The sequence below is a fragment of the Rhopilema esculentum genome, chromosome 19 (genome assembly GCF_057945365.1).
Source record: "Rhopilema esculentum isolate cy_ngs chromosome 19, ASM5794536v1, whole genome shotgun sequence".
NCBI classification, from domain to species: Eukaryota; Metazoa; Cnidaria; class Scyphozoa; order Rhizostomeae; family Rhizostomatidae; genus Rhopilema; species Rhopilema esculentum.
Window position 1 is genome coordinate 2,336,842 of NC_142833.1, and position 22,077 is coordinate 2,358,918.

The 22,077-nt window shown below is 36.3% G+C and overlaps 3 protein-coding genes across 4 annotated transcripts; 2 read left to right on the forward strand and 1 right to left on the reverse strand.

Moving 5' to 3' along the window:
* The first annotated feature begins 1,033 nt into the window (after positions 1–1,033).
* LOC135688347 (uncharacterized) lies at positions 1,034–11,032 on the forward strand. The gene is made up of 4 exons (XM_065205170.2): positions 1,034–1,215; positions 6,818–7,041; positions 7,432–7,767; positions 8,366–11,032. Exons 1-4 carry the CDS (start codon positions 1,203–1,205, stop codon positions 8,738–8,740), a joined length of 948 nt encoding a protein of 315 aa, XP_065061242.1. The 5' UTR covers positions 1,034–1,202; the 3' UTR covers positions 8,741–11,032.
* Positions 10,591–15,042, reverse strand: LOC135688352 (uncharacterized). The gene is made up of 2 exons (XM_065205175.2): positions 14,137–15,042; positions 10,591–13,429 (listed from the first exon to the last, which is right to left on the reverse strand). Exons 1-2 carry the CDS (start codon positions 14,392–14,394, stop codon positions 13,151–13,153), a joined length of 537 nt encoding a protein of 178 aa, XP_065061247.1. The 5' UTR covers positions 14,395–15,042; the 3' UTR covers positions 10,591–13,150.
* Positions 15,043–15,532: 490 nt separating this feature from the next.
* On the forward strand, positions 15,533–21,751 carry LOC135688348 (UPF0488 protein C8orf33 homolog). Of its 2 annotated transcripts, none has more exons than XM_065205171.2 (7): positions 15,533–15,670; positions 16,498–16,560; positions 18,349–18,442; positions 18,986–19,038; positions 19,313–19,397; positions 20,367–20,470; positions 21,236–21,751. In XM_065205171.2, exons 1-7 carry the CDS (start codon positions 15,578–15,580, stop codon positions 21,335–21,337), a joined length of 594 nt encoding a protein of 197 aa, XP_065061243.1. In that variant the 5' UTR covers positions 15,533–15,577; the 3' UTR covers positions 21,338–21,751. The 2 variants fall into 2 exon arrangements, with proteins under 2 accessions (XP_065061243.1, XP_065061244.1); XM_065205172.2 differs by lacking the exon at positions 15,533–15,670 and adding an exon at positions 15,758–16,160.
* The last annotated feature ends 326 nt before the right edge of the window (positions 21,752–22,077 follow it).

The following is a 22,077-nucleotide window of genomic DNA, read 5'->3' on the forward strand; positions in this document are numbered from 1 at the left end:
TAAATTTGGAATGAGAGAAAGCTATCAATTGAAATTAAAGTAAATTTCCTACGTATTATCGTTACCTCAACATACGGACTATACGGATGTGAAACATACCAGAAAAAGTTAGAAAAACGAATTGATGTATTTGATATGAAATGTTTTTGGAGAAAGCTTTGAATATCTTGGAGGGATCGAAAATGAAATGAATTTGTTAGAGGTGAATTTCAACGACAATATTGCAAAATTGACAGCCTTCTGGACGAAATCATGCATGGACAAGTAGAAGGAAGCAGAATAGTGGGAAGACCCCAGAGAATGTGGAGCGACGGTCTCAGACAATTGACTGGTCTGGGCCTGACGGAAGCCCTAAGAAGAACTGAAAACAGGGTGGGTTGGATGAAGGGACGGATGTTCATAAGTGGGTGCATTTTCGAATTTCGGTCCAAGCACAGAAGGTACTTTTATAAACCTTTTCTTTATTATGTTGTGGAAGAAAAACTTTGTAGAATAAAAAATTATGTTCTTAAAGAACCCCTTTGTTAGAAATATGGCCCCGGCTCCAGGGACGGATTTAAGCAACAGTTATTGGAGGGGTTGGGGTTGTTAGACACTAATTGGATTTTGGCGCCACACCCTTCTCAGGTCACTGGGAAATGATGTAAACGACCATTTTCAAAATTCGGTTTTTAACTTGAAGGTAAAGAAGATAAATAAAGTAAAATCTTGGCATTTTTTTGCTACTACTGACTACCAAAAATGATTTTTACCGAATGGGAGCAAAATTTCCCGACGGACACAAAAATATTGGAGGGGTGCCGCACCCCCTACCCCGCCCGCTGAATCCGCCCCTGTCCTTCTCCAACATCTCTATGTTTGTTTGTGTGTGAAGTATATCAAATATGGCACTTTTGTACCAGAGATTTCAGCGGAAGTTATAAATGCTCACTTGAAAGAATTTTAAAACCTTGCACAGCAAAGTTTTCGACAAAAAATCACATGTCAAGCTCGTTCCAAGTGAGTCTGTTTGTGGCTTTCATTTCCTCCTTCGCTGTTTCCGCGGTTCGGCGTTCGCAACTGGAAATCGTCATGTTCTGCAATCGTGGTTGTTCACCGACAGCTGGGATTCTTGTTGAACTTCAACCCGAAACATTTGTTACTTAAAAGTGTCAATGCAGCAGTCATTCTATTACGGTATGGCACAAAAACAGTAACAGAAAATGGCCACGCAAGGTGAGGCTCTTTGATCAACCTTATAGCTTTTCACTGCAGTATTCTGTCAACTATGGTCCAAGTTGGCGAAACTAGGCCACAACAATGAGCAAGTAGCGTATAATGTCATATAGAAAACGGAGACTGGTGGCTAGCCATCGGCAAGAATATAGTACGAAACTATACTTTCGCAGTTTACGAGAGATGGTTACTTTTATCTGAAAACATGAGTTGTACATCCTAAAGTTTCGTTCCTGTATTTCAGTGGGTAACTGTTGGATCAAATGACCTCGGATTTATTGAACTCTTGGAAGCGCATGACACAATTAATAATAGTACCAAACCAAACAAGAACAGCGCCAACTAGTTTGTTAGTGCGGCGGCTCAGGTTTATGGTCATAGTTGTAGATGCTTCAACGCATCGTTGAGTTCTTGCCCTAGTATTTTGTAAATTGTATTTAGTACGGAATCCTCGATTTTAAAAACGAAACTAAATTATTCAGTTTATCAAATGACCTCATGCAGACTTTTTTATATAAGAAAATAGTCTATAAAAGTATTAACGCCCAAAATCGCTGAAATTCAAGAAGAATTTAAGAATAATGCAAGACTCAATCTTCATCAAGAATTAATTTCTTTGTTTATTTGAGTTTTTGGAAAGCAAAACAAATGCGAGTTTCACACAATGTGCCTTGAAATAGACGTATCTCCCCATGGATTCTTAAGCACTATAATTCAAGAAAAATTTAAGCCTCAAAATAAAGCAAATTTAGGAATATTGAGGCTAAGCGAAAAATAGATCTTCATATAAAAAAGTGTGTAATGATCCCCTTCTTTGAAAATTTTGTTATCAAAGTCTGTTCATCATATTTATTACCTAATCATTATTTTTTTTTTAAATAACACACTTTTAAAAGACCTACTGTCAACCAACAAGAAGCCTTCATTTTACGTGGTCTTCTCTTGTTGATTGCTCAATTTCACAAATTTCTGTGCCAGAGAAAAAAAATGCACATCACACTGGGAATGTTATCATAAGTACCTTGAAGACTCATTGCTAACAATGGGCCATTGTGTTATGCAAGCATGAATTGCATTTTCAGACAGTCTTAAATCAATTTGGTTAGAATGTAGAAGTTTGCTGCCATTGTTTGGATCATTGCCTAGATAATTTGCCAGATGTGCCAAGGCTTACTGTTAGGAACTAATCTCTAACGAAGCTTCTGATGTCAGTAAGGCCGCCAATTTGTGGAATGCATGCTGACAAATAGAAAGTTGCCAACTTTGCCACATGAGATATGGCTGAGAGAGACAATATATAACTTAGTTATATAACTGTTGGCACAGTTCAAAGAACAATTTGCATGGTGAAAGCTTTTGGGCTATGCAAATTGAATGTAATTTGAAAGCCCCCTTTCACTGATAGTTGACCTCTTCCCTTCTTGCTTGATTTTTGTTTGTCAGAAAAAGTTGTCAGAGTTTCCATAAATGATTTCATACCAGACAAAGTGAGTGTGATCTAGAAAGTGTTCTTGCCTCAGTTTGTTTATTTTCTGTGGGACTTGCTTCTTTCAATATTTTGTCATTGTTCTAAGCTTTCAATGGTTTCATCGTCAATATAGATAGAAGCCAGGGCTGTCAATGGGGGGCAGGCGATAGCACGCGAGCGTGCAGGCATGCATCCGAGGTTATCTTTGAGAGCGATTAGTCACACACCCAGTGATAAATATTTATCAGATGCTGATAGGTCAATCCACTTGCGAAATTCTTTTTAGAAACGGAAGTTTGACATCAAATCCTTGTTTCCACTACTCTGTTTTCATATGTCTCCGTTTTCTGATCATTCCTTTTCCGTTATTCTTGAGCCTTTACCCTTGCTGGCTTTTAAAAATGGTTGGCTTTTATTAGCTTTGCTTTTAAATATTTTATCTTATACATCTAAAGCTATTTTATACCTTTTTTATGTTAACATTGTAAATAAAGAGCTAACAATAATAATAATAATAATAATAATAATAATAATAATAATAATAAATAATTGCTCCAGCCCACACCATTTTGGCCAAAACGAAAATGAAGGTTTGCCCATTACTCTGTTTTGTCCTCTTTTATATCCTTTGTTGGAGCTCATCTTGAAAGTGAAGATGAACGAATTCATTTTTAATGGCTCCGTTTTAGATTCTCTCGTTCAAACAATTTGTTTTTAAATGACTCCCTTCTCCATCGACTTCGCTCATTCAGTTCCTTTTTCCTATGAAAGCGGAGTAATAGGAACAGGGCCTTATCTTCAATGGACTAACACATTATTAATTGCCCTTTTGCTATTTGTTGGTTACAGGGTCTTATTTTTGTTTTATTTGCTAAAGCTATTTTTTCTGTTTTTTCCTTTAACTTTGATGAACAGAAATGACACTTTGTCACATTTCTAAAGTCACTGAAACCTCTCTATGTCACACAGTTCCCTTCACAATTACTTGTGAGGTAAACATGAACAGAACTATACAATGTGTAGCATTCAGTTCATTTATTAAAAGTTTTGTCACATTTAATGATTGAAAAGAAAAATGTTTGTTGCTTTGTGTTAAAAAATAAATTTGATTTACACGCCCCACTCTTATCACATGAGTTTTTGGCCGCACACGTTGATTTCTGAACATGAAAGCCCTGGAAGCAGAGTCATTTTTGGCTACTTTCAACTGGAACCATGTTGATTTAAAGTATTGACAGTCACAAGTTGTTTCTCGAAATGCGAGAGTATTAACATCGATTAAGTTTTGAAGAGCCTTAGTTAGGTTATCTGTATAAGATGCTCTATAATACTACTAGATTAGATGCTTTATAATACTACAAACCAATTATGAAAATTGTTAAGTTTTTAAATTGTTGAATTTGAAAAAGTAGAAAAAGCTTTTTCTAAATTCATTTCTGAAAGATAGATCCTAAAGACTGTCTAGAAAACGGATGGCCTGTTCTTCGGAAGAGACTTAGATGAGTTAAAAGACGAATTTTGATATGAAATATCAAAGATGTTGAATACTTTTGGTCAGGCCTATTTAAGTGCTTGCTCAAAAGAATATGTTTTTAAGGACTACAGCATGTTTTAAAAAATAATTTTCCAAGCATTTAAACAAATCTAGTATTTTTTGCAATTTTAATGGTGCTGGTTTTGCTCAATATTTTTAATTATTTCTTCAAAAAACATTTAGTGCTATCCAAACTAAAAATTTAAGAAGTTTGTGGGCATGAAGACATGTCTCACAAAAAGGCAAGCATATTGTCTTATTTGGTTTCTTATTTTATCAATTGATTTCTTCTGACAGCTAACACCGACAAAAACATGCTCTGGGAATCTTTTGTGTGTTTAAAGGAAATACAAGTCTTGATTTTTGATAATAAAGTGACAAATAGCTTCAGCAGACATTGAATTGTTGAATATTTATTTTGAGGAGAGTGATTTCTATTTGGTCAGTCAATATTGATAGATAATATTGGTTTATACATTTTCAATCACCTTAAACTTTTTGCTGTAAACCAACTTATTTGCTTTCAATCTCTGCATTCAGTAGAATCCCGTTATAACGTACTCGGTTATTACGTACTTTCGGATATAACATACTGGTGTGCTTGGTCCTGACAAAAGGTGTGCTTGGTTTTAGTCAATTTTTACTTACCCTTGTTACAACGTACTTCAGATATAACATACTAAATACACTGGTCCCTTGAAGTATGTTATAACCGGATTATACTGTATATGCTATAAATTGTGCTTTTTATGATTTGATAAGAAAAAGCCTATCTTTATTTGTCTTTCTTAAGTTTGATACCAAATTTTTGTATATCTCAGTGTATCAGCAACTTTCAATCTTTTATTTACAATTGAGGTGGCCTATGCCCTGTTATACAGTTTTTTCTTTGCATGCAAACCTTATAGAGGCCAGTATTGCCCAGAAAATGGTAATAGGGATCCATGTGTCATACACTCAAGGTGAATATCTCTCTGTTAATATACCACCCAAAAGCTCAAAAAGCACTTGTAGGTCTGTTTTCAAACTTAATTTGAATTCAAGAGTTACAAGAATCAGGGCCAAAAAACTTGTTTCATGAAATTGTTAACTGAGTGGCTTGGATATTTTTGATAACATCCCATTCTTAATCAACCAAAGATATCAAGTTACTTTATCAATGGCATTACATCTCATCTAAGTTCTTTTTGTAGGGGATAATTATAATTATATATTATTTGAGTTCCCCATATAACCTGTCAGTTTTTGCACTCAGTTCAAAATTTGAAAACTGCATCTGCAACTTCGGAAAGCATCACAGTTGCAACATGAATTTTTCTAAGTTTTAATTTCTAGAGGAATGAAAATCTTAGGAAAGACATCTAAGGAAAGATAGCACTCTGTCAATTTCTGCATTGAAAGACACCATTGCAATGCATGTTTAGGTGATTAGCACTATACTGGTGATACCAAATCAGAGTTGGCAAGTAAATAAATGCCAAGATGACTTGCCATGAATCAATTTTCAATGGTTGATCAAACAAGATGATCAATCAGAACAGCACAAAAAAGCTGACCAGGTCAGATCTTACATCTGCAATACTGATTGCTGACCTAGATGAAAGGGTTGAATTCTACTGCCAAATGATTTGATCAGTTACAAGCAACTTTATCAACTTTTTACACTCTGGTAAAGATAATTTCCAGCAAATCGAGTTAAACTAAAGTGAATCAAGTTCAGCGTGTTTATCTTTTTTGATAATTTAATTAAGATAATCATGTCAAACATTGGGCTATATTTTTTCTAGGTTAAGTTTGTAGATGAATATTTCATGCAGTCAGGAAACTGTTAAGGTTTCCCCATTCCCCTCAGCTAGGATTCCAATTCTGTTCTTTGCAGGTCACGTTAATTATTTATTAGAAAAATGGTTACTTAAGTTTGTGTTTATTTTGGAAATATTTCAGATACAACGTCTAAAAGAAATTGTAAGATTATGGTATCCATGCAGTAGTTTATAGGAGATCCAGGCTAGTTTCAAGCCCGTAGCCAAGCCTATGGGGTAGGGGTGGCAAACTCCCCGGACCTGTTACAGGCAGGCATTTCAGCAATTTTTCTTTTCAAGTTATTGCTAAGCAGCAAAAGTTTTTTGAGCACCAGGCAGCATCTTAAGTCCCAAATGGATAATGAGAGACCCAAATAAACAATTTTTTCTTTCCTCATTAGTAGCTCATTAGCTCACTATCAGTATTTCCTTTCCTCAAATTGCCATGAGATTCCAATGAATATGATGAAAACACCATAAGACAATTTAGAGACAGAATTCTTGGAAACTACTGAATAAAATTGAAGGCTTTCATTTCACAGCATTCAAATTATGGAATGAAACACCAGCTGACATTTGTGAACTACCAACGGTAGATCGTTTTGGAAAACAGCTAAACCATCTCTAAAGAGCTAGGCTCTAATAAAATGTCTCTGGAGGAACAGCTTTAGATGTTATATATTTTAATTTGCTAAATTGTTACTTTGTTGAAAGATGATATTAAATGTAAATGACCAAATTATCTTCTGCAATCTGCTTTTCATCCTGTGCATTATTTGATTTCATATTATTTTGTAGAAACTGACATGTTGCAATACTCAACCGTCCATGTGCAGCCCGTTGGCAATGATGAGCAAGATTGCAGTTTTTTCTGTCAAAATGGAACACTAGATAATCAGGAAATTAAGGAAACGCATTTTTGTTACAATGAAAGAAATAATGTCAAATCAGATTCACACATACCTTTATCAATTGGTGACAGTTTGGATATGAAAGCCACACCTGAGTTTGAGCTTGCACAAGTAAGCAATCATTTCCTCCTTTCTTTTATTGTTAAAATTGTTTGGGGTCTTGCATTTTGCTGGGGGCCCCTAGCAAGGGAACCAGTGGTATGGTACCCATATTTTACTTTTATTAGAAAGTCATGATCTCCCAATACCATTCTGAAAAAATTTATAAAAAAGCAGAAGTCAAAGTTTATGAAAATTACTGTTTGCTTGTCTGTCAAAGTTGATGCTGTATGGGCAGAGCTGTACGCACACCAAACGCATAAATTTAAACTTAGATAAATTCTAAACTTTGGAATTTTGGAATTTTTGGTTTGCATTTTCATACTCACAGGTAATGGTTTATTTCTAAGTCTCAATTAAACATGTTTGAGTTATTTTGCTAAGTTATTTTGTGTTCAAAAGGAACCAATGTACACAGAAGATGTGAAAGATTCAAGATCATTTTCACGGCAAAAAATGTGCAACCTTGTCAGGAACATGCAACAGAACCATATTGCTGAACTCTTCCCTATCATTGAGTCAAGGGAGACAACAGAAGGTTCTGAAGAGCAGGTTATTTGCAGAATATGCCACACAGGTGGAGAGGAGATTCTTATTTCTCCTTGCAAATGCATTGGTTCAGCCCAGTTTGTCCACGCAACATGCCTGCTAACGTGGTTTAAAAAGTCAGTGAAAAACCAATGCGAGCTTTGTCAGCACCAAGTTCCAATTAGAAAGAAAGCGAAGCCTGTTTCAAAGGTAAGTGAAATGGACAATTTTTGCATTTGTTTGTTATCATGCCTGGAAATTATTATTCCTGATTATGTTAGCCATTTAATCAAATTATTATGTTTGCTCTTCAGATATTTAACCGCAGTATCATATTGAAAGATTACACATATGCAACTTTATGATAAGTTAGCAGGCCCGTAAATGCCGGTGGGTGTCACCCCCCCCCCCCCCCCCCCGGTATTTATGTGTCAATAATTTTAGAGCATTCAGAAAGTCTAACTCGCCATTCCAACGTTACTTGCGTCAAAATATAATGTAACATAACATCAATGCCGATAATTTTTTTCAATTCAGAATGGAAAGGACCGAACCATATAAATCTGAGGTTCTGTAAATAACGGCTGTCTAGAATTTTTGTACAAAAGGCAATTGGATTATAGTGGGCAATACTTTGCCTTTGATTACTCTAAACTTTTAATACATCTAATTGATCATTTAAACCTTTAACCCCATCAAAACCATTCCCCAAGAATGCATTTTCATGTTGCAAAAATCGATTTATGATTTTATTCTTTGATTGATTACTTTAATCTTTAACCCCTGTCATTTTTTGACCTTTTTGCAGTGGAAGAAACCAGAAGATAAGCCAATTCCTGTAATTTGGTTCACCGTGTTTTTTGTTGGTCTCTTTTTGAACATTTTGTCCATCTACGTGAACGCATCTGACAGCTGCAATTCAACAGCTTGTCTCATATTTTACGTAGTCAACGGTTTCGGCATCGTTTTGGACGCAGCATTTCTCTGGTTTTGGTGGATGAAGTGTATGCTGTATTGGAAAAAATGGTGCGCAATTAACCAGGACTGGTCCATTACTGGAACAACAAAGAGTTATATACCAGTGTTGAACCCACAAAGGAGAAACAAAAGCCAAGAGGTGCTAAATCCGGTCGCAGAAATGCTGGAATCGGACCCGGGCAACAATCCGGTAGTTTCTGTGTAATATTATAGCGACAGCGCGTTTAATAGCTGCATTCATCAACGCATGTAGTTAGCAAAAGAAAGGGTGTAGTCATAGTATTAATATAGCCGTTTGTCACGTGGCAGTGAATTTTGTGAAGTTAATAGTCTGTTTTGTATGTTAGGCTAAAGTCGTAACCTTATAAAACCGAATTCTTAATCTACACATGCTGCTGCTCTTTATAGCGTGAGGTGTTCAATTCCATTCGTAAACGAGGTTGAACTTCGGCATGATGACCTCTTTCCAAGGGTAATTATAGTCAAATGGCTGTTCACATGACTCCATGTACTTTTTGTGGGTTTTTGCCATAGGTACATAGAGACGGGAAGTTTTCCGGAGCCAATAAATTGAATATCTCTGTTGAAGGCAACGAAAGATATAAAAGGGGCTTAATCGATCTTTGAATAAAAAATTGAGCAATCAGTTCGTGTTATTCCACTCACGCAGTTACTGATTGGCTCATATTGATTGACAGACGGTCTAAGCTGCTTTTATATCTGTCGATTGCCTTTAACTGGTGCTCAACCACGAATATACCTGCGCAAGCTGTTGCTGGTGTGTCTTGAATTGGTAGTAGAATGTGCCTCCATGTAAAGGGACCTTTGGGTCATCATTTCGAGACATCCAAGTCGATTTGGTTGCTAAAATACATTGCCTGAGTCACAAATGCAAGTTTTTTCATTAGGGTAGTCTTCCCCTATTTCCAATCATAAATTAAACTTGATTTCTTGTAAATAAGTCAAATTTCAAGCGAGAATGCACGATTAAAAATTTGAAAATGCAATGTTGGAAAAGTCAGCCCAATCGCACGCCATTCGTTAATCTCTCTATTTTCCCTTGTCTACGGCATTTTAGTGAGGCACTTTTACTTCATTTTTCGAAGTCTGCCCTCACAAAGTTTAATGTACATTGGGAACAGGATTTTTCATTTTGCAAAGCAGTATGGTTTTCTTCTAGTAACCCCCTTGTTTTGTTTGCTTTATATAATCCAGCCATAGTATAGAAAATGACATTCTACATTTGTGACAATTGTGACATTTGACTTTAAGGAGTTTGACGTAAAGGTGTTTAACCTTTATGAAATCAACTACAACACCCGTTGGCTATGTTGTATTTTTAACTAAAATTTTCTTTAATTTAGCTTGCTTGATTAAAATCATCCGGTTTTTTCATTGACGTGCGCATTATTTGTTTGGTTATGTTTGCATGTATTTCTTTTATGTTCAGCAGAATGGTAAAGAATTTGAAACGTTATAATTGTGTTCTGTTATTCAAAATGGGTCCATCTTAGAAATATATGGAGGATTTAAACAACTATTTTATGTGCATTATGAAACGCCGCCGAACCAAATCTCAACCTTACTGGTTCTTCACTATGGCTTTTAGAATTTGTATCTTTTTTCTATGGGGTTATGCCTGTACCTTGATACGTGACCAACTGCAGGTTGCAGTCTGTTCAATTTAATCTATAATGCACAATAAGTTGACAGTCAGTTCTGGGTGGGCATCATTTTGATTGTGATCAATTTTTAAGTGTTCCGTTTTTATTTAGTTAGAAAGTTATGCAGAGTTATAGAGAGTATTCACTTTATTTTATTCTATAGGCAGTATTCCCTGATATCTAGATTTTGAGTGATAAAAAAGCCTCACCTTGATAACAAGATCACTTTTCCATTTATGATAAAAGCAAAAGTTAAGATTTTTGAGGCACGTATTTGCGTTGTTTCTTTTTCATGTGTATATATATTCTAACGAGGTCAGTTTGATCTAAACTCAGATTTAAAGTAATAATCCTTACGTAAATAGTGAAAGGAATTCCATTTTAAACGTAAATGGGAGTAAGCTCTTTGCGCTACCCCTAAGTGATAATTACCCTTTACCCCCGAAGCTGCGTCGGTTAAAATTTAATTGCGCATTCATTTTATTTAATCAAAGTCTTACGCTTACATTTACTAGGGTCGGTCTTCTAAGCCTTTGCGGAGTTATCACAATGAGGTTATCGAGGCAAACCATGGCATTTTTAAAGTGGTTTTTTCTAGTCTCCAACTGAAATATTGAAGTAGGTTCATCATTATTGATTTACGATGGGATTGGGGGTGGGGGGATTGGGGGGGGGGAGTGAGCCAAATACTCTCACAAAGCTACCAACGAAGGCCGGCCTTTAAATTGTCAATGCTTTTTAAAAGCTTATATTTAGGTAGAATCGTTTTATGATTCACACATATTGTAGTTGTTATTTCTATTGCCTTGATAGAATTCTATAAGCGACTTGAAGTTCTTGTGTTTTCTTTTATCATGCACTTTCTCTTTTTTACCTCAAACCTGTGTTTATCTCGTGGGTGACTTGTTCGTAGTACGCAAATTGTCAGGTTGTGGCTTGTATGCTAGAACAGGGCTGAACCAACTCTAATTCCGAGCAATTCTAATTTTCTCCTAATGTAAAGAGCAATAAGTTATATTTTATTTCAGCTGTTACTGGTTACAAGAAAAATATAGATATAACGTCAATATTTTAATGAATATATGAAAGTATATAGGTCAAGTGAAAAAGTACTCCTGAAAAGGCATTTTTAAATCAGAAATTACAAAACACACTTATGCGGGCCATCTGAAGTGCCAGATGTAGCCCGCGGGCTGTAAGTTGGCCAGGCCTGTGCTAGAACTACTAGGAATGGCCGGGGAAGCAAGCACATTGAATCCAGAGTGAATCGCTTCAAGTTATTACTATTGTGCTTAATACATTTACTTCCCAGGCAAGCTCATGTTTCATGTTTGTCCAAAAGTGCATTAAGTACTGAAATGTACCTGTTTCTATTGGAAAGGGACTTCCACAACACTTCGTCAGTTTTGCTTATAGGAGCAGGTTGGCTAGTTGGGCCTTCTTTTTTGAGTTAGCGTTATCGTGAGGGGCATTAGAACCATTCCACAGAAAAAGATGAATGGTCCCTCTTATCAATTGCTTTGTTAACTTCGGATAGGCTCCAAACAGTTTGGTTACAGTTAAGACTGTACTTTTCCATTGGAATTTTTTTTAAATATGATAACTGCAGCCTGATTTTATAATTTGTATCAAACACATACAGGGACGACTTCACAAGATTAAGACAGAAGGGGCAGTGTTGGTGCTGAGGGCAAACCGTAGAATTTTTCTACTAGCATAATCGAGTATTCCTGGTTGGGTGGGGGGGGGGGTCACATAATAAATTATTAACATGGATGTGCCACCCATACAGCTGAATTCTTTACCATCAATGATTCTAAACATAGAGGAATAAGTTGACGAAATTATCTAACGTAAAAATGGGTTTTAAATGGTCTTGTCACTATTCAAAATATTTGGTTTTATAAAAATCATGGCTGTTATAACTGGGCTGGTTGTAAAATTTTAATTGGCCGCTAAGTTTTATTACCGATTTTCCTCCTTTGGCTTCTAGATTACATCTGAGGGAACAGGTATTTTGTTTATCTACTATTATCTTTGCCGCTCTCCCTCTTGTGGCCCACCTTGTCATAGACAAACTTTTCAACTATAGCGTTTTTTTGCTTGTGTTATCATCTTTTTAATATTTTCTAATGAAAACTAACAATTATCGATAAGATTCTATAATTATTCAAGGGTACTTCTTGCCCCCTCTGCCCCTCTACAAAGAAGTCATAAAGAATTGTCTTTCCGGACCCTTACATAAATCACTCATGTGCTTCAGCCAAAACTCAAGCTTTAATTCAGTCTCAATAAAGACCCTTGTCAGAATATACTCTTATTTACTAACCCTTGTTATTACTGCAACTTTATGTTTAATGCTGGGCTAAAGGAATTGCTATGAAAGGGATGGGGTTTATTTCCTCCTTATTTCTATCAATGTATGGTCCACAGCACTTCAGTAAATAAAATGAATGTTTCCAAATGAGCACTTCAGTAAATAAAAACTTCTTTGTGGTCTTTTTAGGTCATTTTGTCCTACCCATTATCACATATCCCAGTGGTAAACAGAGCTACAACCTCACCAGTGCAATCTCGCTATCATGAACCCTACTTATTTCAAACTTCTTGCTATTACCAGGGCCGTCGGAAAGAAATTTATATTAGGAGGGGGAGGGCTGCCATTGTTTTCCTTCTTGGAAACATTTTGATTTGGTCCTTACTAACTTTGTAATGTCGAGGGCATTTTTATTGAAATTTGCTGATATTCCATGTCTAGTAATTGTTTTAGCTAACAGCAATGCTAAGTTCAGGCCCGTAGACAGCTAAACTGGATTGGGGGGAGGGAGACATGGATATCCAGTATATAGTGATGTCAGATTAAGCCACGCTAATAAGATCTCCAAACACAACTTTCGCAAATTATTGGGGGGCATTGCCCCCTGACCCCCTCTGCTACGGGCCTGTCTGAGTTAGCATTCAGGCTCAACCGTAAGCAAATTCAGTATTATTCTAGGCACGTCCAGCTTTTTAATTTCTTCGTTTATAAAAGCAGTTGGACCATTTGCTGCTGCAGTTACACTGTAGTCTGAAACCTTGCATGCAATGTCCCTTCGTATAGCGTCCCTGCAAAGAAGCTGCAAGCATTTCACACGAACCCCTGTGCAGGAATTGCATCTTCCTTTCGACAGTATCTGATGTTCTTCTTGCAGCGTACACATAGAGCATACGAATTTAAAACATTGTATGCACTGCAAAAGAAAATGTTTAATTTAAAGTTAATTTACCACAATTGTCCTTGACAAAACCTTTTTCAAGGATCGTCATTTCAGAACAAGGACAAAAAAATAGAAAAACTCAGAGAACCTCATTTAAATATCGAAAAAGCTAATTGACTGATAATGGCAGACCGAATCTAATTAGAAGGTAAGTCAATTTCTATCTTTGTTTAGAACAGTTAAAAAATTCTGATCTAGTTAGTCGAGTCTTTCCCTAAAACAGTCTTGTATTTAGACCGTTTTTAGTAATATACTTCATCATACTGCAACTGGGCTTATAACCCATCTCTCCCTCGTCCTAAACGGGCAGATATCGTTTGTGGATCCTCCGTAAAACAACTATCGAGTGATTGTTAATAGTAGCCTTACAGGTTACGTTTCCATTCAGCTTAAACTAGTTGTGAGCATACTAGTTTTTAAAGAGGGTAAAGCGTTGGCTTATAAAGTTGATTCGGTTTCAAGCAAATCACCCACCATCATGTTATGAAGTGGACTAGTAGTTTTCAAGGTTAACGTAAAAATCTTGGTTAAAGAGCAGCCAAAATCCCAGGAGAAATCACAGGACGATGTAACCTGAAGTTTTTGCTTCGTTTGGTCAAGATTAAAGCCAACAGAAATCAAAGCATTTAAAATAACACTGTAGTTATTGCAATTTCCATTTCTAAGCTCGTGGCACTCACCTTTCGAAACTTGGTGCACCTTCCACAGAGTCGGTCTTTGCAGCTGAGACAAACTGGAATGACGCTGTCACTGCATGGTCCACAGAACTTCATCACTTGTTCTGGTGTTTCTCGATACGCATTGGCACAAGAACTGCAAAAGTTCGTGCAACGGGAACACAAAAATGAACCACAGAATCCCAACTGGCATTGGCTAAGCTCGTACTCCTCCACTGTGTCTCCGCAATCTTCACATTCTCCCTCTGCCATATAGCTCATTGTTGTCAAAACTTGCTCCAATACCAACAAGCGAGGTATTTCTACAGTGTTAAATGCGAATATTCTTATAACAATACAGTGCAAAGAAACTGCAAATTTTATTTCCTCGAGTAGAAGTTAAAGACCTTTTCCAATGTCATTGATCTTGCAATAGCCTCTGACGGATCGATGCAAATTGAAATATTTCAAACTCAAAACTTCCTTGTTTGTTGAATAAAGCAGCATAACCTGATCCATAAAAGTTGCTTTAGGCTCCAGTCGACAGTTTCTATCAAGTTTCGAGTCGAAACAGCAGTTTATTGTGTTGTGTCGTCTTTATTCGAGCGTATGGTGGCTTTTCATTCGATTTTTCGAATATTCATAATAACGGCGCAAAATAGAGCGAGCAAAAACCCAAAATTATCTGTGTATACATGTCTTCTATTTCTGTTTTTGCGAAGTTTGTCGAATTACTTGTGTTATTAATAGAAATATGCATCACAAAATACCCAGTTCCTTCAAATTTGCTTTGCTGTCTTTCAGCACGTGGTGTTCTTATAGGCATTAAATATTGATGGGTTACCTATACCTGCTAGTTCACCATTATGGCAGCAATGACGTGGCTAAAATGGGACTACTTACCCCCACTGGGCTTCATAAAATACCATGCTTATATCTGTATACTCAAAAAATGCAGGCGAAGGTACATTGAAAGAGTTCGAGCATGACAGGTTCAGCATCATCTGTCAAGAATCATGGAGATATTTAGGGTCTCACCCCCTTTGCAAAGATGTACCTATTTGTCGAGTGAATCTGAAACATTTCCGTGAATTATGCGAATAATTTATATTAGCTACAAAGTTTTCTCTGAATACTTACAATTGATAAAGTCTCGTTTAGTTCTGTGTAGGAGGGGTATATCATAAGAGGGAATTAATAAGAGGGTATCATAAGAGGGTATAGTAAAGGGAGAATTACCACCCTCTCTAGGACAGGGCGATCGAACAGCCGCTCTGAAAGTATGTAATTCCTATGTGATTACAAAGGCCACATACAGCAGGAATAAGCCAGAAGTAATTGAGTGGGTGACTGGGGGTGATTCATTGACTGTGATGCCTGTGATCAAGCGATTATCTGCCTTGTTTGTGATCGACTGATTTGTTATTACATGTAAACGAGGACGGTTGAGCGAGGTCATTCGAAGATGTCGGAAGGTTTGACGAAAGAAGAGCGCAAAAAGCAGAAAAGGAAGGAAGCTAAAAAGAAGAAAAAAATAGAGAAAAGGGAAGAAAATCAGGTAATTCTGTAAAAGTATGTTTCCCCTGCTTGAAAATGCCTGAAAAATAGTAATTGCTGCCGTTTCATGTCAAGTATTTGATTTAAAAAACTTTCAACCAGTCCAATGCAATGCTAATACACAATCAATACATCACCCATAGACAAGATTGTAAAATAACATGATTTTCTTCTTGCAATCATTTAAAAAGGTTTTTGCAAGAATCTTCATTGCCCATGCATATCATCTTATTTCTTTTTTGCACAGACTTTTGAATAATCAGAGTTTCTTTGGGGGCCCAAACCAGTATAGATTCTAGGACTTTTCTTGCATTTGCTACTTAATCACTGCTTAATTTCCTATTTAGCAATGCATTAACCTGGCAGAAATACAGGTGAAACTTGCCAATATACAACTTATATGTTCTTAATTATGTTATGAATTGCATCTAGTTTCTACAATTCTCCATTGCACTAATGCTGAGATGCTAGTAGCATAAGCTATGATAAAGGTATGGGGCAAGGTTAGAGACATTGTTGCTCTCTTAAAGACGTGAAATTAAATACAGTGTAACTTGTTCAATGTTCAAGGCTAGGACTACAAAAGCTGCCTGTTTTATAGTTTGTTTGTCATATACAGGATCCTTGTTTCTTATCTAATCTTACAGGTATCTAGACATCCTCCATTAAAAGGTATCTAACAAGGCTTTTACTAAGATTATCAAGATCGTTATTTAGCACAATAGCTAGCCATTGCAATGAAGACAAGTTTCACTGCAATTCAATTCAAGACTTAATTGTAAAAGGTTTTGCCATTGGCACAACTTTATACTTTTTATTGTATTTCAGATAGAATCAAGAAAGGATCAATTTGAAGAGAGGATATCCATAGGAAGCCCTGAAAATGAAAAAGTACAAATTCAAATTATAAAGTATTTGTTAATGTTGTATTATCTATTAGCCTTTTCATTTTTTTGTTGATGACTCTATTGAGAGTCAAGATGAGGTGTCTGGAATAAACAGGTTTTGTGGGAAATCACCCCAAATCTCGATTAATGGGGATCTTGAATAAGCAGGGTGAATGGAAAATTTCCCAGATAAACTGGGTGAGCTGCCCACAGTCCCTTCTAAATTGGTCTTGGAAAGAATTTCAGCTGGTATTTTTATAAAATAGACAAAGTGTACTTATAACATAACAGTTTAATAAAGATATTCTGTTCTTAATCGATCTTTCTTTTTATTCTTTCTTTTATACTTTACACTAATGCATCTTGCAGTTTCTTAATATGCGAGGCTTACTTGGGCGATTGCTTGTCCAACACTGTTTGTTAAAGGAAGTCCTTCGAGGACCTGTGGAGGAATTAGTGTATTATCTAACCACAGCTGATTTATAATGTCAACAATGAGGAAATTATGCTTTGTTTTCATTAACAACTTGACCCTTAATCATGGAATACCGTAACTTTTAGGGATGCACGAAAAGAAAATACGTCAAGTTTGAACAAAACGTAATCTTGAAATCAATCAAAGCCACCATCTAGAAGTTCAACCTTTTAAAGTTCTTCTTCAAAGGTTCAGAGTATGAATCACAATTAGATACCCACTCGGTTGAAAATTTTTCTCTTTCACCCTCCCTGATTGCATTATCTTTCTCAGATTTTTTGGAGCTTCTTGAATGCTCCTCTAAAACAGTCTTACGTTTTTTCCTCCAAATTAATATCAACAGCTCTTTTTATTATAGCATTTCATTACATTACTGTCTAGTTCTTATCATTGTTGCTTATTATCAATATTTGTTGTTTCGATTTATAAGTAACCAACACTTGATGTGGGAGTCATCAAGGTTTTCTGCAACAATAGACCTTGAAGAAAATTTGTCGCAGATCTGGCAATTTCTAGACGGAACAACAGAATTCTACACATTTGCTGGATGCAGATTTTTTCGAAAATGATGCATAGGATACAGAATTTTTTTTTAAAGTTTTAAGGATTTGTGGAATTCTTCACCTGTTGTCTTGTAAAAACATCTTTAAATAAAGGTCCTATCAAAATTTTTAAGGTGCGGAATTTTGGCTAAGAATGACCGGAACGGGGGATTTCTACCCCCTTGGTGGCCCCTTTTTCGATAGCCTTGGCGTTTTAAAAAACATTTAGCTAAAGTTCAGAGAATTGAACGATAGTGGCAACAACTTGCAAACCTTCCCTTAAGTGCTCCACCTTTCTCTTGTGGGCGATACATTTTTGCGAGGGGGGTCAATAGCCCCTGTTAATAATTTATCGAGGGTGAGGGCGATTGCCTGCACGAAATGAAAAGGCCTGAACTAAACAGTGACTCTGGAATAAGAACGTCAGGGGTAGATTTTTGGAAAAATTAATAAGCAGGAGGCTCCTTTATTCTGGACTCCAGTGTAATCTATGGATCCAGTGTCTTCTAGATTTTATTGGAATGCAGTCAACAGGGCCTCTTGAAAATCAGTTCTGCTGAAGGACAACCCATTGACATTGGCAAAGTTTTGACCATTTGAATAAATTTAAATGATCATGATATTCTAAAATAAGCTAAAATTGACCTAAGCAGACAAGTTTATTCAAGCAGCCTCAATGGAACTGGGAAAACAGAAAGGTTTTTACTGCGAAACATGTTACTTGCTATGAATTATAGTTTTTCGTTCTTCTGAATCCGATATTATTTATTTGTAGAATGAAGATGATGAAAATTTTGAAAGCGAATTATGCTGGTGTATAGAGCAACTTGAACTTGGTGTCAGGAACAAAAATCCTTCAAAAGATGAAGGCAAGAAATGCATTTAATTTTCACAATTTAACTTGCGTACCATTTATATTAAAATTGCACCTCTTTCAAATGCTCTTATTTTCATCAGAAGCTTGGAAACTAATTTTCTCATATTTTCCTTAGAAGCTAATCCCCCTCGTTTGGTAATTCTCTGCTTTGCATGATAGTATGACAGTATTCTTATGATGCATCAAATTACAGGAGATGCCAGACTCCTTTGCATTCTGTGTTTACTCTTTTTGCATGGCTATAAAGCTATGGATGGAAAGCACAATTAACAGACCAAAGTTTGGGTCAGAAATTGGCTTAGAATGATCTCAAAATTCCAATTGAATGCATTTTGAAAGCTGCTGTAAGGATTTCAAGCTATTCTGCCTAACTGGTAAATAGAAGTGTGAAAGTTACACAAGAAACACCTTTTTTGGTTCTCGCAATGATGCTTGGATTAACATTACACTCCTTCTAGATTTAATGATATCTGCTATAAAAAATTATTGGTCTCTAGTTTTGTAATTGAAGCGGAAAATATTTCTTGTGTTTTAGCTGAAAGGACATCAAAATTGATTAGATTACTGAAATCAGAAAAATCTTCAAAGGTATGATTTTAAAACTGTATAAATTTTACAATAGGGGGTAGAAGGCAGGGAGTATAAATTATTGCCGAACTGTAATATACCATTTATAGCAGAGTACAGAATGGGATGAAACCAAATATGCAGCCCTCCCCCCTCAACCCACAAAACTAAAACCCTACCAAGGACACCATTTAACATTAGGGCTAGCAGTTCTGGTTTTATTCTTCATTGTTGAAGGCCTGTTCCTTCTTTATTGTTTGTAAAAAAGTGGAAGAATGGGATGTTATTTTTTCAGGTTAAGAAGCGACAAGTTATGCGAAACACTTTTGGTGATTACCGGAAGAAGATTGCTGCAGAGGCCAAACAAGAATCATCTAAAAGTTAGTACTCTTCGAAAGGCTTTTCTATTTCTTTCAGTGCAAGTTGATTACAAATGACAGTAAAATCCTTAACTGCACAACAATACGCCCACGTTACAACCACAAAGCTGCGTGTGTTGCTTTGTTTTGTGGTCTGGAAACTAGCTCGTCATTACAATACCAGTCGTTCCCAGGACCTATGCCCTTGCATCTAGCTGAACTGGTTTACTTGTTGCTTATGTAAGACATTTTCAATGCTTATATAAGAAAAAGATTTAAAGTGTACGGGTTGGTAATGATTTTTCGATGCTATGTCATATGAATACGTAATTGTTTCTAAAGCAGAAAATCTGATTTTTGTAATGATTTCAGAGTAGAGGATTGCCTCTGCAATGGAAAAATGGATATGCTTCTGTTTCTGTTGAACGTTGCCTAATGATCCGATACCCTTTTCTGTATGCCAAAACGCATACAATTCTATTTATAAGGCAAAGAGCAATATATAACTGAAGGAAGGACCTTATATTGACCCCCAGGGGGAGGGGCTAACCATGAAGAAAAATGACGGGGATGTGCCTGCTAGAAAACATTTCATGACTATGATACCTGTCCAGGAATAAAATTCTGAAAACATGATGCTTGAAAACATGATACCTTTTTATCGTCATACCTGTGTCGGAAACAGAGAGAAAAGTATAATCCTGCCCCGGAAATTTCAGCCGAAAATAGCACCCAGTTGGTATGCACATCTCCGGATAGTCAGTGTATTAAGTGAGCTCTCTGGCCTAAGAAAACAGACCCCTTCGTTGGATTTTATTTTATGTCATTTTGTTTCAATCCAATACCATTTGAAGGAAGAGATCTTTTCAGAACGAGTGGCAAAAAGCGCAAGAGAATATTGGGATCTCCTTTGATCCAAGCATTCGTCATGCTGCCCACTCCTTTTGGAAAGAAGCATTTTTATCACATAATTTTGTTCACTTTTTCTAGTAAAATCTGAACCGAAAATCTCTTCAGTCTCGGAAACCAAAGTTAAGAGAAGTGTATTCATAAGGAAGAAGGAAATTGAAGATCAAAACGATTCACAATATCAGGTAATGCACCTTTGCCAGTGTGTTTTTGATCAAGCCATTTTTATGGATCAAGTTGGTCCAAAATGCTTTTTTCTTATTCATTTCTGAAGTTGCAAAATCGCAAGAAAACTTCTCGACTCATCATATTGTATAGTAAAGAATCGGATGTATTAGTATCAAATTTAAATCATTTTGGCTTGCATTGGTCTTAATTTTGTTTATGTTAGAAAAATGGTAGAAAGAGGTCTTTGAATTTTAAAAAGGTAATATCAACTAAAGACTCTGGACGTAGACTTTGTTCGACTAGGGTACATTAGACTTAACGTAGATACCAATCAAAGCTTGTGAGCAACATGTGTTGTATAAAACAAAATTGGGTGTGTTATATCGTAATTAGAATCCTGATGTAATTTGCTGCAACATTTGTGGACTGGGGCACAGGCTACCGAGTTCCTTTCTTTTTACATATTTTCTTTATTTTAGGATGTTCAGTTTATTTAATCGATTTAATTAGGCTAGTTAAGTTTTCAAGCAGGGCTCATTATAAGTCGTATTTTCAAATTTCCTGAATTTATATAACCCTGCTGAAATAAAAATAAAATGAAATAGAAATGTAAATTTTTAAGTGTGAATAAATTATTAGATTAAAATGCAAGTTATTGCAACGTGTTTTAGGTAGAAAATGTCAAGGTAAACCCTTTATCAAAAAGTAAGACAATCATTTAAGTCAGATCGAGTCATAATTTCTTGTTATGTTTAATGTTACCTGTTTTGGATTGATTCCAGGCTCTAGATGAAAGCGAAAAAGGAACGGAATGGCGATTTCATCAGTCAGAAAACAGCTTCCAGTTTTCCTTCCCGGAACCACAAGAAAAGGCGGCCAAATAATTCATAGCATTAACACTGAGAAGCACTCAACTTGATGAAGGCAAATTTACCTAATTACTGATGTCAGGGCAGGACCATCAAAACTTTTGGTTATTTTAACACTCTTGGGCAATTGTGTTTTTATAACATATAACAATCCAAATTTGTTTCAATTTGATGCTAAGTCCATGACTTTACTCATGAATGTGTTTATCAAATAGCCGTATTTTGGAATTGATAAGCTACAATGAAAGTTAGCGGCAGGAAACGCTTTCCCGCTATAAACGCTGGAGTGCCGGGAGCAGGGGAACGAACACTCGCCTTAGATAAAAAATGCATGGAACTTGTAACCCATGTTTTATGAGAATAATTTCATCTTGGTTAATGTCAATTTATGTGATTCTTGAAAGTTTACTCAAATGAAGGTGAAATGCATTTTTTTCTCGTGCTTTAAACTAGCTTTACACTACACATTGCAATTTTTCTAGCAACTTGTCTCGCAATGATTTTTTAAGGAGCTGTACAGATTCGTCACAGCAACGATCTTTAGAGCCTGCATGCAGACTCAAACTGTTTTCATCTTGGCTCAGTGGCGAAAATTGCGGGGGTATGGGGGGTTCAGTGCCCCCAGGTTTTGCATAATTGTCGGTTAAGGCACGCTTTGTCGGTAAATTTGCTTGTTTTGAGGGCATTGCTCCTCCCATCTGAAAAATGAATTCCGCCACTGTCTTGGCTCCACTGGTTCCTGCTTCCTACCTTCG

Coding starts and splice junctions, on each gene's coding strand:
- LOC135688348 (XM_065205171.2), top strand. CDS start 15,578: ATGTCGGAAGGTTTGACGAAAGAAGAGCGCAAAAAGCAGAAAAGGAAG. Junction 16,561..18,348: donor GAAGCCCTGAAAATGAAAAA/GTACAAATTCAA, acceptor ATTTATTTGTAG/AATGAAGATGATGAAAATTT. Junction 20,471..21,235: donor AAAACGATTCACAATATCAG/GTAATGCACCTT, acceptor GATTGATTCCAG/GCTCTAGATGAAAGCGAAAA.
- LOC135688352 (XM_065205175.2), bottom strand. CDS start 14,394: ATGAGCTATATGGCAGAGGGAGAATGTGAAGATTGCGGAGACACAGTG. Junction 13,430..14,136: donor GGTGCACCAAGTTTCGAAAG/GTGAGTGCCACG, acceptor TTTCTTTTGCAG/TGCATACAATGTTTTAAATT.
- LOC135688347 (XM_065205170.2), top strand. Junction 7,042..7,431: donor CTGAGTTTGAGCTTGCACAA/GTAAGCAATCAT, acceptor TGTGTTCAAAAG/GAACCAATGTACACAGAAGA. Junction 7,768..8,365: donor AAGCGAAGCCTGTTTCAAAG/GTAAGTGAAATG, acceptor ACCTTTTTGCAG/TGGAAGAAACCAGAAGATAA.